Below are 13,886 nucleotides of genomic sequence, written 5' to 3' on the forward strand. Positions count from 1 at the left end.
GTATGTGTGCGTGGGTGTAGGTAATGCAGGTTTAGTTCTTCCGTAGGCATGCAGCCTAGGTACAGTTATGAAAATGCAAACAGTATGTTAAAATTAATACAGTTATATCAAGAAATGTATACATGCTATACTGAGGTGCTTGGGATGTTAAAAGAAAGGTCTTTCGCTGCCTCCATTTTCTCAAGAGGGGGTAGATGAGTAGCTGACAGATGCTTCTTGTTATATACACCACAGCAGCTTGTTTTACCAGGCAGAAAGTACTGCATTACTTTCACCTTCAATCAGGTGGCACATTGTGGTTATTAGACTGTCAGTGCACCTTTGTAATGTACGTATATACATACACGTATTAGCAGTAAGTGTGTGCTATACATGTACCAGCCTCTGTAGTCTCTATTCAGGCAATGAGAAGAAGAATTCATCTGACTTCAGTCCCTCAGACTTCTCTACTGGCTAAAAACAGTACAGAAAAATGAGTAAAATTACGAAGGAACCGTACAAATTTTGGAATGGTATCTGCTTTTCATTTTGAGGGGAACAGTGACAAACTGAGCCATATACTGCAGAAATCATGGTTGAATAAAGTATGAAAAATAAAATTATGGAAATGTGCAAAAGGAAAATAAAGGGCAACAGAAATAGAGTGGTGGCTGAAAAAGGTGAAGCTGTAATCAACTGAAGGATAAAAAAAATAATGATAAAGAAACTTCTTTGTCAATTTGCTGCTGCTACAGAGGCGTTGGGCTGGTGATGAGAAAAGACTTCCTCCCAGGTACCAGGTATCGGGTACTATTTTAAGGCATTGACCTGACCTCAAGGTGTTGAGGTGTGCTGTATCACCCTTAACTAAGTGATCTGCAACTAACTCCAGTCTGCTGGAAAAAAAAGATCTGCAATTAGGTGGATACAGAGCAATTTCCATTCAAAGCAACCAGCTGTGCATACATATGCTACTGGAGGAATCCAGGCTTATCCTGAGCTTGTAAGGAAATCTTGGTAAACTTTTTGGGCAAAGATTTTCCCTGTCAAGTGTGGCATTTGTAATGCTATCCCTGTATCACTTGTGGTTTTAGCTTTACGTGAAGCAAACTGGTCGCTGTGCAAGATGTTATATGACAGTTACATAGACAAAACTACTTTCTCCTTGTGTCTTTTTTGTAGAGTTGGTCGTTGGTTCTGAGCACACTTGGGGGTTTGTGTAATTTACAGATTGCCAGCAGGACTGTTCTAGTCAAGGAAAATGTTTACTTAGATAGGAGCTGTGTTTATTCTGAGACATAATTGTGAGTGGTGCAGTTTCATAAATCCCTTTTGCAAACAGTGCTTTTATGCTGTGTAATTTAGGTGAAGGGGAAGAGTGCATTGTCTTTTCTTGGTTTCAGTTCCCTTAATTGCACAAAATGAGACCCTGTCATGACTTTTGAGGTCCGTTATGCTTTAAACTTTCAATGTACCATTCTTTAAATAGTTGAAGATAACATAATTCTAGCCCTTGTAAAGCAATTTAGGCAGTCCTCAGTGTAGAAATTATATCTTTACTATATATCTTTATATCCATATAGATATAGTGTGCAAAAACACACGATACATGTTGGGTTGTTTTTCTAAGTAAGAACTGGGTCTAGAAGCAGCTAGAAAGTAGTAAAAACTTTTCTAATAGCTGCTTAAAAAATTAATACTGTTTTTTCACAAACTGATTTTGCTTTTAATCAGAGTTTTAATGAAATACTATCTCCATGCCTACACTGCTATCCCTAACACCTTGATTGATCTTAAGGCTTTTAACAAATGCAATTTAACCTTTGTTGAACTGCATTTAAAACACATTTTTATTTTGAGGACCCCAGGTTACACAGGTCAGTAGCTTATGGTACAGATCTTGGTGCTTTCCAGCTTTAGGTCTCCTTACCTTGTTCAACCCAGTTATGTTGGTTGTGTTTGTAGGAGCTCAAGCTTCTTGAGGCTTTTTTTGTAGTGAAGTCTTCGACTCTGTCCTTCTTTCCCTTTTCTAATTCTATCATCCACATTTTATTGCTTAAAAAACAGCTTTTGTCAGGTATTCTCATGCAGTAGTACAACTAATTTTCATAGCTATAATTTGTTACATATCCCAGTTGCTACAAATTGATATTTATGCTTGTCCAAAAATAAAAGCATGCTGCCACCTTCCTAAATACATGATGATGATTTGATGAAAGTTGATGTGCTCTGATGTGCTAGTAATGTTTGTAGATTTATGCTTTAACTGAGATTTTCTTAAGTACATTGTTTACTTCCTGAAAAGATTGCCATATTTCCTCTAATTTAAATAATTGATCTTAGTTTAGAACATTGTCATTTCAGGAACGAACCAAACTGTCTTTGTTTGTCTCCGCCATGTGAAGCAGTGATGCAGAAGCTAACAGTATGCCCCTCTCTAGCATCCTGTCATGAGAACATCCTATTTTGACCACAATTTTTTCCAGTCCTTTGGGTGGTGCTGAGGCCTCAGCAGTCCTGTTTTCCTCATGTTTCTGTGACTGTTATTTAACTCTGACAATTCTGGAATCTCATTTTGACCAAGAGGCCAATAGGAAAATATAATTTAAGCATACACAGCCCTCCCTATACCATCAATGTTATTAATCCAATAGATAAAAAAGGATGAAAATGAATAGAATTTATTGTGTTATCAGTTTTTAAAAGGTCTTTTAAAATTTTAAGCATGATCTCAGCATGAGAAGAGGCTGTAAATGGAGTCTTACCTCTTGTGGAATTACCGTATAATTAGACAAGACTGGAGAAGGCGGAGCTGAACTGTTGGTTTTGGGCAGTGCTAGAGGCCACTTGAGAAAACCAGCACCTGACCTGCTGGTAACTGTATTCAGCAAGGTTGTACAGGGTAGCATATTCCTGCGTGTTCTGGATATGAACACACACAGAAGGTACTGGAGAAACATTGCTTTTTAGGCCATCTTTCAGTCCTCAAAAAGCTTCGAGGAGACTATATTTAGGTAGAGTTGATTTTCATTTCAAAAGAAGTCTCAAAAAATGCAAGGATAAATCTTTGTTCCATATTCATGTTGGTGACAGCTGTCTTACAGAGTAACATCTTTCAGTTAATTGAAATGCATTAATAAATGTATTATCCAATATCTAAAAGTGAAACTACTCCAAGTGACTAAAATTACATTTCTAGAAAGAAAATCTATTGAAAATGTGTATGCAATTTTCAGTTTATAACAACATAGTTTTTGACTTGAGAATAAGAATTATTGGTGAGGTTAGCACCAAATACTCTATCAATATGCAAAAGAGCAGATAAACTGTAAGAGCAGATCTCATAAATGGAACTGTAATTACCTTGCTAGCACAGGACTAAAAAAGTACGTAAAAGTAGAAATGCAAAATAATTTCCAAAAATGTACTTGCTGCACTTTTGTCATGTGGTGATTGCTGCTTTTAGGGATCTGCAGACCTCGATAATGGGAATGTTAAAATTATCTCAGGCAGCTTGTCTGTGCTGGGCAGGTGCCGGAGCCCCGGCACAGGCTGCCCTGAGGTGCTGAGGGCTCCTCCTTGGAGATCCCCAAAAGCCGCCTGGGCATGGGGCTGGGCACCCTGTGTTGGAGCAGAGGCTTGGACCAAGCGTCCTCCAGGGGTCCTGCCAGCCTCAGCCATCCTGGGATTCTGGGATTCCCTTTGCATTACTTGAGTTAGACTACTGTAGTTCAGTAATGAGGCTGTGTTAAAACCAGACAATGAGGCTGTTGGAGAACAGAGCTACTTTTAGGTCAGACCATCTCATCAGGAGCATGTGGAGCCAGTACCCTGGGATGTCCTACCCCAGGATGTCCTATGTTTGGTGGCTGCTTGTTGCTGAGGGCTGTTAAGGGACTGACCTGAATTTTTGCATTGGTTAGCAGACTGGTTACTGTGGGCTTGAATGTTTAATGCTTCCGAAATGTAATCATGTTGTTATTGGTATTCTACAGTAGCTAGAACTTTCGTCATTTTTTTGCAAATAACTTGTGTTTGAATTCCTGAATTTATATTGATATTAGTAAAGGCCTTGATGCTACCAGGATGTGTATTACTTCATCGGATGATGTGCAGTTGAGCTAAACAAACATAAACTTCCCTGTATCAGAGCCGAAGTGTAGCATTTTTGATAAAGTTGGAAGTAGCTTACGATTACGGACGGATTCCTGGTAGCATGACTTACTTAGCAGTGTTTATGTACGGTACTTCTTACGGAACTCAAAATCAGTCGCAGTGTGAACTCTTGTTCCATCTAAGAGCAGAGCAGTGTGTGTTCTTGGTGAATGGTCTAGAAGGAAATTTGCCAGCTTTAAGATGGCAAGCTGAATATTTTTAAATATCATTCTTAGAAAAGCTCTAGTATGCAGAAAATTGCAATGCAGATTTAAATAGTTGAAGAATAATGTGTATTGATTAAAAACACATACGAGAAGTTTATTCACTCAGATTGCTCTGTGTGTGTGTGCACGTGTCAGTTAAAATCTGCCATGGGAGCAAGGGAAGATTGTGTATTCAGTCATGATGAGTCCCTTCACGAGTTCCTTCATGATTCGAGGCTATTTCTGTTATTTTTGTCTTCTGACAAAAAAGTTCCCATAGGATCCCTACTTGGACTCCTGAAGGATCTGGAAAAACTATTTCCGTCCAAAATAATAATAGCATGGGCTTTGGGGTTTGATCATGAACTGACATTTAAAAGTCATCTGAGGAAAGATACTTTGTGATTGAAGTCAGTTTTTGTTTAATGCAGTGGTAGCTGATCTTTCCCATCTGGTATCACAGTACTTGACGTGACATCTTCAGTTGTCCTCTGTCCAGCTTGTGAGATTCCCTAGGAGTTACTTCCCAAGAGACCCGCGAGTGGATCAGGTCATTCTGTTGCTCCAGTTATTGCTTGGCTTTCCTTATCCCCAGGGGAAAACCTAGAAAACTGGCAGCTACACAGAAGAGAATGTGAGGGGAAAACCCAGTACCTACAGAGTGTATTTTCAAGTGTGGTCATGTAAGGACTATGGCAGCTTTTGCCTGCTCTCTGCCTGACTTTTCCGTGCTTGTGCCAGATGCACACGTTTCACCTGAGCCACAGTCATTACATTTTACACACAGCGCAGGAAAGACAGATGGTGATACTGTTTCCTGGCTCTCAAATGGTCAGTGTTTAACATCGCTCGCTTACCCTCGGATGCTGTAGCTTGACTTGCTGCTTCTGCCGCATCCTCATGCTGAGGAGTCAGCCAGGGAGAGGAGCACATCCTTGCCTAGCTCTGCGTGAGGCACTGCCTCGTGCTGCTCCAAACCCTTCAGTTTTAGAACGTAATGTGCCTGAAAAGAGATGTGGGTATTTCTGTTTTGGCTTTTTTGGGTGTTTGATGGATTGCTAAGATAGGATCTTTCCTGCTAAGAGTCTGGATTTTATCCCAAACCCTGTGAATGACACACAAGATCAGATTCTCACAGCCTTCAGACTGATTGCCAAAACTCTTGCATTTAGTAAGGCATGGAACAACTGCTTCCTGTGTGCAAAACTCAACAAAGCAGTCGCTCCCGTGTACAAGGGAGGAAAGTCGTGTATTTTGTGATCTCCTTGAGATACCTCTGGTTTCCGTACAAAAAATACCACCCACTAGTTGGGGGTAAAAGCACCGATTATGGCAGCTGCATGGGAGCTCACCTCCAAACAAGTAATGGGTGCATTCTGCATTTTGAAAATGGGAACTCTTACCTAGTTTCTCTAATCTATTTTCTGTTGTGATTCCCAAAGGTCTCAGTATGGGCGGATGAAGATAAAGCATGACTCAGTACTTAGCTATGCTGTACTTGAGATCTCTTGTAAACGAGGAACTTAAGAGTTGAGTTCAGCAGATAAAAGTAGTCATAATTTTTAGGGTTTGCAACCTGGAACTAAAGAGACTCCTCGATTCTAAGACCCTCGATACCAGACAAACAAGGGCACATAGCTCATCTCTTTGATATTCCTTATTGAGAAGGAAAGCCTGAAAAACTTTTGGCATCAGAGAAGCATAATTCCACAGGGAATGAAGCTGAAAAAAATCATTGTGTTGTTAGGCCAGCGTTGTTTTTGTGCTATAACTACTATGCACTTTGTTGCCTTTTATACATCTTTGTTCTCAGGGTGCATCGTGGTCTTTATCCCCATAATAATTACAGTACTAGATACTCTAAAAACTTAAATTGGCAAATTCCATGTGTTTTATGTCATTTGGCATTCTGCACAACCCCCCTTCAGTTTGTCATAAATTCCTACAACAGAGCAAGTTCACATCTGGTAGCAATTTCAGTATGCCAGATGAGGTGTAATCCTGTAAAACCTAACTCATTTTCTCCAGCGCCTTTCAAAGATGAGCTCTCCTGCTCCTTTTCCATCAGACATACCACTTGCCCTCTGAGCTCTGCAGAATGACTTAGACTGGCAGTCTTTTCACACTTCATATAAAGTGTGGGTTTTGGAACACGGGTTAGTATCAAGTACATAAGACAGTACAAGCAAGTAGAGTGTTAAAGTCCTCAGCATAACCTGAGTCTTCTTTTTTTCCCTTTTTTTTTTTTTGCAACAGCATGTCCCTGCAGGATACAGTAATTAAGTGTTTGTTCTCAGTATTTTGATGCATACGGAGCTTCTCTTATTCTTTGAGTAAATTGTCATCTTACATACCGCCTAATATCTGAAAGATGCACACATAGCTACTATTTGGGATTTTCTTTTACATAACTTTTGCTAAAACTATTTAAAAGCATGTGTTTTGGGTAATTCAAGATACTCATATTGAAGACTGTAAAATATTAAATGCAGTAACAAAACAATGGGATGACTGCTCAGTGATCCATCTTAGCACACTGCAGTAATTGTAAATAGCTCAAATTCCCGGTAAAGTGGCTGTTTAACAGCAGTCAATCGTTTTATATCTTCTGTAGTTTTCTGCTGTCCCATTAGATTTTGAGAAGTGGTTATTTTAGTATCTCATTGCCTTTATTACTTTATGCTTTCAAAACACTATATTGAGCTTGCCAATCCTGTTTCTCAAAAGGAATATCGAGAGTATCATACAGTAAGGTTTAACTAAATCACAGAGGTTTGGTTTGTGAATTTTTTGTGAAACGGCGATGTATTATAATGTGTTATTAAACCAAATTAACAGAACTTAGTTTAAAATGTTATTTCACACTTTCCTACGTCTTGCGCTAGGACTTCTCAGACCTGTTTGCTCCTGCATGATCCTGTTTTTTATTGTGAGGTTACCAAATTAAATGTCTGTTGATATCATATGAATGATACTTTAAAAAAATACAAACATCAGAATTTTTAACAATTACTATTGTTACTTCTAACTATTAAATACATAAGTTAATAATGGCAGTACATTAAAGTCCCTTGCAATGGGACATTACTAGCTAGAAGCCTCCTTGTCTACTGTGATTTTTGTGACCTAATTTATACCCTTTTGAATCTGTTTATTCACAGGCCAAATATCCTGACATTGTAGCCCTTCCAGAAGGACAACTGGGAGATTACATAATTCTAAGGAATCCTAAACTTTCAGGGTAAGGCAATACGTAAATGGGATTTTGTTTGTATTGTTTTTAAGAAAAAGGGACAAATTTTACTTACAACTGTGGGTTGATTTTTGTAGATAAAGGATCGCAAAATGAACAGTGATAATCTCTAATAGTTCTCCTTGAAAATTAAGTTATTTTTTGCTTTGTAGAACTTCTTAAACACAGAGATTAGGTGATGCCTGTTACATTTTAGGGTTATAATGACACACTGAAAACAATGAGAGAGAAAAAAAGAAGTAGTACATGTACAGGCTGTTTCCACGTTGTCTTCTTAGATAAGTCAAATCGTATTGCTACCTTGTGTGCCCACTGTTACGTTTTAAGAAAAAAATACTACTAATAATAAATAAGAATAATAATATCTTGGTTTTGGAAGCTCATATTACAATGAAGAATTGAAATTCAAAATTCAGGAACGCGGGACGCAACCTTCCTCTCCTGCACCAGAAAACACATCAGGTTCAACTGCATTTGCTCCATCTTGGTTTTCTTTCTGAATTACATTACCAGAGCAATGGGCAGAGGACAGATCCTGAGGCCGACAGCCCTCTTAATGTGGCCGAGTGGGCTGCTGGCAAATTGCTTGTGTCAGATAAAGCAGCAGTTTCTGCCCCTTGGCCTGAACAAAAGAGCTCACCCCTGCTAGCGCGAAGGCCTGCGTGCAGCCTGTCACACCCAGTGCTTACAGCTCTTACTTTTTTCTGTGGGAGGAGGTGCAATGATCACAAATCACTGAAGCAAAGTATAGTTTTGGTCTTCTTTCCGTTAAAGAAAGTAAAGAAAATCACTTACCATTTTGCTGAAAGCAGTTGCAGTTATATTCTTCCATTGTTTTATAAGGAAATCAGTTAGATAGAGGTGACCATTTCAATGTCATTTATTATTATTACTCTGCTAGGTTTATTTGGGCTCCCTGCTTGACATGTTCTGTCAGGTTTGGATTTTTAAATAATTTTAAAGGAAAAAATCTTTGAAGTTTCATGTAGCAAATGCAGTAATGCAGATGGGTTGTTTTAAAGCAGCAAAGGTACCAGGTACCACTAATGTTTTAGACTGATCTCTGTGTACTCCACTAGAAAAACTCTTATCCTGCCAACTGTCTAACTGTTCACTTTTATTACAGTATAGTGATCTTGTCCCACTGCCAAAACTGGAAATAAGGCAGAACACCAGGAACACTCTTGGAATAATGGGAGGGTCTAGGGATACAGGGATCTAGGCCTTGGCTGTATTTATCTCTGTATTATTCTAAAAGGGCCATAAACTCTGTAGGGGTGGATCTTATTGCAAGCCCAGAATATCATTCTGTTTATGCAAACATTTCTTCTGAAATGATTTTGTTTTCATGCTCTATCTAGCACAGTATTAGACTACAGGTTGCAGAGAAATCTTCTCTTTCTTGCATACCATACTCTTTACCACTGCTCTGTAAACTTAAAATTTGTAAGAGACAAAACCAAGAACTAGGGGAAAAAATCCTCTTGAAGTTTAAAAGTTGGATGTACCAGGAAATGAAGTAATAACCTTCCCTTGTCAACAAATTACCAATTTTCCTTGGTTCAAAAATCTAAGTTTTTCTGATTCCTAAATACAAAGATCTGTATGTTGCGTTACCGGACATGAATTTTGTTTAAGAGCACAATGAGCGTGAACCTCCTGAATCCCATACTTTTTTCTGCTTTTAAGAAACTAAGACAGTTGCCCAGTTAACAACTAAGTTTTCTCTGGATATGATACAGGTTTGAATTGATGATTGTCTGGAAGATACATATAGATGAAGAAGGGAGAACTACACCTGTCCTGGACCTTCTGACTAAAGTACCAGAGCAAGGTACCATCATTCTCTGCAGAGACAAACCATTTCTGAACTTTTAAGGAGAATGCCTATCCCTTTCTTTGCCCAGCATCCATTTAGATAAAATATAAATATATCTTGCAGAGCCCAGCCAGACCAACAAATCCAAACTAGCAAACAGATGAGCTTCACCTCCTGCATATTTACTTTAAAGGGGCTTGCAAAAAAAGTGTCTTCTTTTAGACAGCAGATAACCTGTCTTACCCTAAAATGCAAGCCTAACAGCTACTTTCAGTAACAGCATACCTGTTTGAAAATAATGTTCACTTTTACATTATTCTTGTAGTCTTGGAGCAGAAAATGGGACCTATTGAAAATGCACCTACCTGCTTCCGAAGCATGCTGCTGTTGTTTGGAATTGAGACAACTATCGAGAATCTGATCAAAGTGACTGGCTTGGAAAAATGAATTCCTGCATTACTTATAAGAGGTAGCAATTTCAAAAGTAGTTTTAATTAAGATATTGTGTTATGCAGTCTATAGTTTTATTGAATATAAACATTAAGTTATTTTCCATTTAGAAACCATACTCATAAAACATGCTATCTGTACAATTATGGCACGTTATATATAAATTGTCATGACATGAAAATAAATACAGCCATTTAAATACAAAAATGCCAAATAAAATAGTTACATGTACAGAGTGATTTCATTATAAATTTATCTTTCTGAATCATTAATGTACCAGAGTGGTTTATCTTTTTAACATTTTCTAGATAGCTGGAAAGTGTTAAAAGATCATGCACTGTCAAAATCAAGTCCATAAAAAGTGGAAATTTCATTCACAGCTCTGTAAAAGTACAGTGATTTTAAAATGACTAGAGAACAGTAAGAGACTCCTAGAACAAAGAGTTAAATAGCTTTCTTATTAAATTAGGCTGGAGGCAGGCAAATAATTTGAAGATTTTCAATAAATATTATGCTAAAAAAAATGTAATTGTATGAAGTAACTTTTTTCCATAGCATAAGTTTTGGGTAGAAACAGCATTGAACTAAACAAGAAAGGACCATTATTACTGTCATAACAAGAAGTTCAGTACTGCTTGCTGTGAACACTAGTTAATTTTTTGTTTGTTTGTTTTACTTATGGGAAAAATTCTAGTAGATAACACACTATGAAAGCACCACATTTCATACCTTTGTCCCTGAAGAAGCAAAACAGAATAGACAGACATCTTGTAATCTTCCTTCACTTCCATCAGAGGTACCATTAGCTGATTTGTGAACTGTCAGTGTTTTTCAAGAGTTACTGCCAAATGACATTGTCCAAACCAAATCTATACAATCTGAAATCACGTACTTCTTACATAGAGAGTAACAGTTGTTCCTAGAATCAAGGATCAAAGATAAGAACTATGTGGAATCTTGAGTAATTTTAAGAGACTTCCTTTTCAAGCCCATAGCTGCTATAATCATGCAAAAGCAGTGCTACTGCCTGGTCTGTATGTTACTTATGACAAAAGTACACAGCAGTCATGAAATAGGTGTAGAAAACAAGAATTAAACCTACTAATTTCAAAGCCATACTATGTTTATAATACCATAATTTTAATAAGCCACTATGTGATCATTGAAATAGTCTCCTACTGTTCTGGAAGGTTAGGAAAAACTGACAGAACAGATTGGTTTATGTTAGAATCTACAGTGGAACAATGCCAGAGATTAAGTTTTGATGAACAGCAGCTCTGTAAAATATATCATTAGATATAAGGCAGACTAATTTCAAGTTTGGAATGCAGCAGAAAGGCAAAATTCATTGCTGCTTTACCCACTGACATATTACTGGTTTAGCTAGTTTTGTGCAACCTTTATTTCATCTTTATCTCTTTCTTGCATGAAAATGAAACTGTTTATCAGCAAACACACTTCTGTTTGCATACGAAATGTGTTTAAAGTTACAGCATAAAAAAAAAGCTGCAGATAATCTTTCCCCAACTTCTCTAACAATTGGAGGGTTTCTGATATTAAAAAAATGGACCTCTTTTCTCCTGGTTTTCTTTCAAAAGAATGGGTTATTACCATTGTTAACTACAAGCTTATTACACTGTTGTAGTATCACATTTAAGTAAGCGCAGCCCATGACCCTATTCCAGAAAGGCATACTATCACCTGGAAGTGGACTATAAGCCTGCTAATATAATTCACTTCCCACTACAAAGCCCTACTGCTGTATGATTGGTGTTATTCTGTATTTCATGTTTCTTCCTTGATTTGAGCCAATCTACAGCATTTTACAGTTTTGCTTTTTAAATTTCAGGTAAAATGGAACAATTCAAACATCACATTGAGATCCTAATATAAATACATTTTTTAAAATGTTAACCTACATTATTTTGAAAAAATATTACCAGTGATACTGTATACAGGTAACAGTAGCCGTGTACAGATAACAACATAGCAGTTCACTGTAGCTTGAATAGCATCTCTCTGCACATTTTAGGGAGTGTAATCCCCAAGCATGTGGGAAAAGTGGCTATAGATTTTATCACACTACCCACAGTTCTGAGTGTATCCTCAGTTTCCAACTCAGGATCTTCTTTGCGGATGGCTTACTGCAACATCTCACGGGCTTTCAGCTGTACATATCAATGTTTACAAAGTAAAGTCATCGTTAAGTTGCTGAAGTAGTGATACAAACTTAGTTCCAGTACTCATCATGAGACAGTGACCCCCCCCCCCCAGCTTCTGATACTGTCACCTTTTTTTCTGTCACTTAAAAAGAACAAGCCTAAAAGCAGATGGTCACGCTACACAATAGGTGGGATGTCAGTGAAATAATTCCACACAAATGCAAAAAGCAATTGACACGTTCTGAAAGACCTAAAGTGATCTGGAAAATTCAGAATATATTATTCCTATCGCTCAATTTCTATTAGGTAAGAGCGAGCTGTGGTTTCACCTTAAATAGCAGCACATAACATATAGAAAATAAAAGACCAATATGTCAGACAAGTTAAGCTCAGCTATCACATAAAATTCAAAAATGCTTACCTTTAACCCTTTTCACTTAGTTTCAGAAGCTTTAGGTAGATACAAAGTGATCATAAAACTTCTGGAGGCAGTCTGGTTGTTCGTAACCTCATGCATTATTACTTAAGTGTTCTGCAATAACATGGTAGTTCCATAGATCAGTAACACTTGAACAACCACTTCAGTTGTATTTTCAGTGGACTTAATGCTAAAGTTTAATATTAGGTTTTGTCAGAGCATTTCTTCTTCCTAGTAGGTATGAGCACAAATGCCAAGGCAATTCTCTTGTTAGTAATTAGGTTTTCTATGTTAGTGCAACACCTCAGGAAACCTGTAATTCTGTGCTCTTTCAATTCTAAGGAAGTGGACTTTTAGTATTATTTTGATCTGTCCTCTAGTTTCAAGGTATGGCACGTTATCTGTTCTTTCATATTAAATACATTCATTTAGGTTACATAGCAAATGCATGTTTTAGTGCTATTCCATGTCTTTGAAAAGGCATACCAATTAGAAACCATTTCTTAAAGCAAAAAACATTCACAGCTGAAAAATGCACCGAACACAATAGAAAAAAAATCACCATAATTGTATTCCATTAATCTCTCACTTTGCAGTGTGTTCAAATGAAAATAACCTTAAGGAAACAGTTACACTTTGTGGAGAACTAATGTGCAGTCTTCGTTCTCCTTGAAGAGACTGGACATAACTGGGTCATCTTTGGCCTGTACATTCTTCAAATAATAGTTTACTATCTTGCCATCGAGTTTGTACTGATGAGGAATGCTTTCATACGGTTTAAGATCAAGGTCCAGGACAGAAACAGAGAAAGTGAATCTTGATTTGGATGCTAGTACCACAGGTCTTTGCTCAGAGCTGGAAAACAAAACCATATTGCACATCTGAGTCACCGAAATTAGGATTTGTCATTCACATGTCCCAAGTCCCCTTACCAATGTGACTCTCGTATTTATTTTACAACTTTCATGAAAGCCTAAGAAAATAAATTTCAATGTAGCACTTAGGAAACTACAGCTCTAGCTTAAACAGTTTTAAAGTAAATTTGCTGGTTCTTCTTCCAGTCATTTTCCTTTCAGCTTCCGTAGAGTTTAAGTCAAAATGTTACTCACAATTAGTCTGTCTCTGTATTTAGTGAATACACTAAATATCACTATTTCTAGGTGAGATTATATACAAATCAAGAGCCTTATTAACTAGCAGAAGCAGAAGAAATTACAAGCAAGACTTATTGCTGACAAGTCAGAACAGGTAACACTTCGGCAAAGCCTCTTGCCTTACAGTAGATGTCACCTCCTAATTATTGCCTTGTTTCTACTGATATGCTTAATATAGACTTTGTTTTCTAATTAAACAGTTAAAAGCAACTCATCTAGAAAAAATCTCTCAGATGAGGACAGCAAGGCAGAAAAATTCTACCTAGTTAAATACCATGTATATCTACCAT

The 13,886-nt window shown here is 37.5% G+C and overlaps 2 protein-coding genes across 10 annotated transcripts in view; one reads left to right on the forward strand and one right to left on the reverse strand.

Annotated features, from left to right (window-relative positions):
- CENPP (centromere protein P) overlaps positions 1 to 10,387 on the forward strand; it is a 138,010-nt gene extending 127,623 nt beyond the window's left edge. For all 5 annotated transcript variants that reach the window (XM_083796590.1, XM_083796589.1, XM_083796593.1 and 2 more), the window contains 3 exons: positions 7,502 to 7,581; positions 9,336 to 9,427; positions 9,738 to 10,387. In XM_083796590.1, coding sequence (XP_083652716.1) covers positions 7,502 to 7,581; positions 9,336 to 9,427; positions 9,738 to 9,859 — 294 coding nt within the window. In that variant the 3' untranslated portion in view covers positions 9,860 to 10,387. The remainder of the gene's footprint in view (positions 1 to 7,501; positions 7,582 to 9,335; positions 9,428 to 9,737) is intronic.
- IPPK (inositol-pentakisphosphate 2-kinase) overlaps positions 9,917 to 13,886 on the reverse strand; it is a 35,917-nt gene continuing 31,947 nt past the window's right edge. For all 5 annotated transcript variants that reach the window (XM_083796560.1, XM_083796558.1, XM_083796559.1 and 2 more), the window contains one exon: positions 9,917 to 13,297. In XM_083796560.1, coding sequence (XP_083652686.1) covers positions 13,072 to 13,297 — 226 coding nt within the window. In that variant the 3' untranslated portion in view covers positions 9,917 to 13,071. The remainder of the gene's footprint in view (positions 13,298 to 13,886) is intronic.

Source organism: Anser anser, assembly GCF_964211835.1.
Source record: "Anser anser genome assembly, chromosome: 12".
In the NCBI taxonomy this organism is placed as follows: Eukaryota; Metazoa; Chordata; class Aves; order Anseriformes; family Anatidae; genus Anser; species Anser anser.